Source organism: Zootermopsis nevadensis, unplaced genomic scaffold, assembly GCF_977971745.1.
Source record: "Zootermopsis nevadensis isolate Lab colony 2312 unplaced genomic scaffold, Znev_1.0 Znev_ptg000017l, whole genome shotgun sequence".
In the NCBI taxonomy this organism is placed as follows: Eukaryota; Metazoa; Arthropoda; class Insecta; order Blattodea; family Termopsidae; genus Zootermopsis; species Zootermopsis nevadensis.
Genome location: NW_028259149.1, coordinates 15,575,392 through 15,578,960, shown reverse-complemented (window position 1 = coordinate 15,578,960; position 3,569 = coordinate 15,575,392). Strand labels below are relative to the sequence as shown.

At 39.4% G+C, this 3,569-nt stretch overlaps 1 protein-coding gene across 1 annotated transcript; it reads left to right on the top strand.

Annotated features, from left to right (window-relative positions):
• Nucleotides 1–387: 387 nt before the first annotated feature.
• Nucleotides 388–3,115, top strand: LOC110832415 (cuticle protein 2). The gene is made up of 2 exons (XM_022069390.2): nt 388–516; nt 2,093–3,115. Exons 1-2 carry the CDS (start codon nt 499–501, stop codon nt 2,465–2,467), a joined length of 393 nt encoding a protein of 130 aa, XP_021925082.2. The 5' UTR covers nt 388–498; the 3' UTR covers nt 2,468–3,115.
• Nucleotides 3,116–3,569: the final 454 nt, after the last annotated feature.

Below are 3,569 nucleotides of genomic sequence, written 5' to 3'. Positions count from 1 at the left end.
TGAATAATATATCACAGCTTTAAGACTGCAATACTAAATATTACAAGTATATAATATATAAAACCATACTGCACACAGCAATTACATTTAAGTCGACAAGAAACAAGCCTAATCATGAACTTACGTGTAGGCTACTTCATCACACGTGTCTATTAATGGTTGAATTACGTTTTGGTATGTCATTCGATATATTGTCTATCTAATAAATAAATAATTCATAATGCTGCAACAAGGCTTCTGGTTGCAACAGGATCAGGCTGGAAGCCACGCAAGGAGGGGCATGTGATGGAAGGTGAACCGTCCCCAGGAAGGAGTGTCAGGCATATTTCTGACATACAGAGCGAAGGACAAATCGCCTTCTGGATCGGTGATAAAGTATATAAAGGTTTCATTAGGATGGGAGGCATTACAGTTTCCTTCCTAGCGAGTTCTGGAGCAATACCAGCAGCGTTACCAGTACCTTCTTGGACTTGAATCTTCGTTACAGGACACGCAACAATGAACAAGTGTCTTCAGGTAAGCTGCTCAAATTGAATTCCTGGGCTAATTCCTATAGAATATTTTCAGATGTCACGTCTGTCAATGCTGCTCGTGTGTATTTGTCGTAAATACAGCTCTGCTAACAGTAGAACAAACAAATACAAGTATCCGGAAACATGTTTAAAAAAATGCTGTATAAATAATGCTTGTTTTGGATTTGGAAAATACATAAATTTTGGAAATAATTCTTACTATTCACTTCGAAAACTTATCAACCCGCCTGTTTTGTAAAATTTGGAATATAAGGATATGAAATAGTATCAATTTTTGCAGTGTTTCATATGGTCCTTTATATTGAGGAATGAACACAGATTACAAATGTTTGAAGACAAAATGCGTATGAAGAATATTTGCATCTAATAAGGACAGAGTGGGAAATTATGAAGTTACACAAATAGGAACTTCATTAATAAGATTTATACATGTCACCTGATATTGATATAGAAGCGACATCTAGGAGGTTGCAATGACCTTGGTAGGTGACTAGAATTGTATAAAATGTATTCAAACAAAATTCTGGAAAAGGCTATTTAGAAGACTGGACAAGAGATGGGAGATAACATTAAGAGGCTGTGAGGATGGCAAGCAGACAACATACTCAGGGTCGTGAACGATAAATTGTTGTGTTAGTAGCGATGTTGAATATCTGGGTTCCACTACCAGAGTTAGTTTCGAACCCATTGCAGGTGCAGATACAAGTCAGTAACGACAGCAGATATCCTCAAAATATTTTTCGTGTGTCTTATTAAATAACACAAAACCAAAAGTATTTCTTATAACATTTATGGTCAACTAACGAGGATAAAATAAGGAAAAATTACTCCGACTAGATTATTATAACTGCGCGTTCTAGACCTCGGCTGTAGCTGGAGGAGAGCGGTCAGCTTCACGTTGCAGCCGATTTACTCCGAAAGAGCTCCCGGAACCTACTGAATGGGAGGCTGCGTGATTCCCAGAACCAGCCTCTAAACAGTGATGAAGAGAATTCTCTCGTACCTCCGTGGCGAATCAAACCATGGTCGCCTAGCTTGACGTCAGTCTATTACTGAGCTATTCCTTCTGGCTTAGTGAAAAGTAATATTTTCTTAAATATCTGAGAAATAAATGTAATCGGGTTGATATCATAGATTGATTATATGGTTGTTTAACGACTCTCAGAATATTAGAAGCTATGTGGAGTCGAATTTGATGGAAACATGATTAGATTATGAATTGTATGGGTAATGACTTAGAACGAGGCGGCTGTGGAATTAGGAAGATATTACTTAGCCTTCACTTGGGGCGACTGAAGAAAATCACAAGAAACTCAGTAGAATAATAAGTAAAATTGATATCTGGACTTCGTCATCGTCTAAATATGTAACCATAAAACTACATCGTTTTGGAAGCTGAATTCCGCTTTCGTTTTCAGGTAAAAAAGGGGTAAGAAGACACAAAGCCTATCTGTTGGGTGTGAATGTCCATATTCGTGTCGGGTATCGCCAAAACATTGGCATAAAGCATTGCCCCTACACTAATCTGCTACAATTTCAAAATAAGTTACTTCTTTCAGGTCGTGTTCTTCTGCTTGGTGGCAGTGAGTGTTGCGTACGCTCGTCCCGGTCTCCTGGGCTACCCATATGGTCCAATCTTACCCCAGCCTGTCGCCGACACCCCGGAAGTCGCTGCCGCCAAAGCTTCCCACTTCGCCGCCTACAACGCTGCAGCTGCCGCCGCTGCTGCCGCCCCCGACCTCGAAGCCTTAGGGATTCCCGTCCCCCTATATCCTGGATATGCAGCTTATGGCGCCCCCGGTGCCTACATCGGTCCTCTTGCTGGCGTTCCTACTATCATCAACGGAGTCCCTGCTGATACACCCGAAGTTGCACTTGCTAAAGCTGCTCATTTCGCTGCCCACGCACAAGCAAACGCAGCGATCTACGGTTAAGCTGAATCAGCGAATGTAGCCCTTTCGGTAATGCAATGCCCTGCTGAAACCGTCGTGTTCTATTTGCTGTTTATTGAAACTTAGCAACTAATGGCAGGTTCAGAAAGACATTACATTATCGAACAGCGCCTCGTCCCCAATTAGGAACAACTTGGAATTCATTGGCGACAAGATATTGCATCAATATCTTACGGAGCCTGCTCATTGTCTTGTGTTAACATAACCTCAAAGTTTTTTCTCTAAGCCCAGTTATCCTTACTCAATTTACAGGCACTTGTATTGTAAATATGAATTACACATAAGCTCTTTAAATGTATTTCTACGCATCTATCTATAGGACATTATAAAATACATAAAAAAAATAGTCACAACATAAAAGTGGCAAATTACATAGAGAAAACAGAGATTATATAATATATTTACCTTGATTACACCACAGAGTTCAGGATCCCGTGGCGTTAGTCTGACTTCTAAAGAGACGGACCGAAAAAATGGTATTTGTATCCCACCACACGAATGTAAGTGAAAGAAGATATTAATGCAATATTGTCAGAACTGTTTACCACACTCAAAGGAAAACAATTGTTATTATTGCAATTCAACCTATGTTTATTTTTGTACAATCTAATAAAATATGCTTTTCTTTTAGATTATCTATTTTATTTTAACCTTAAAAAGACCAATTTCCAGTATACATTACATAGACATTTCCGTCTCCGGTAGCGTCCGTCAGCGCTGAAGAGCACATTTATGAGAACAAATCTTATCGTATCCTCCTGAAACGTCGAGTGCAGCAGCCTTGAAACTAACTCCAAACTTGTGCCCATCCCGCAGATGTTTTCGAAAGATAACTTCTGTACGCAATGATGAAGTTAAAATCTCTGCCTTTGAAAGGCGTAATTACATATTTGGAAGTCGTCTCACACGAAATTTCTGAGTTACAATCCCTGCTGCTCTTAAGATAGACCCAATCAAATCAGAATTGCACTGCTCACTTACATAATGCATGCTATTTAAAAAAATATTTGCATGATCAAATCTAGGAGGATAAAATTGACGGTGCATGTAGCACGCATGAGAGAAATAAAGAATTCATACAAAG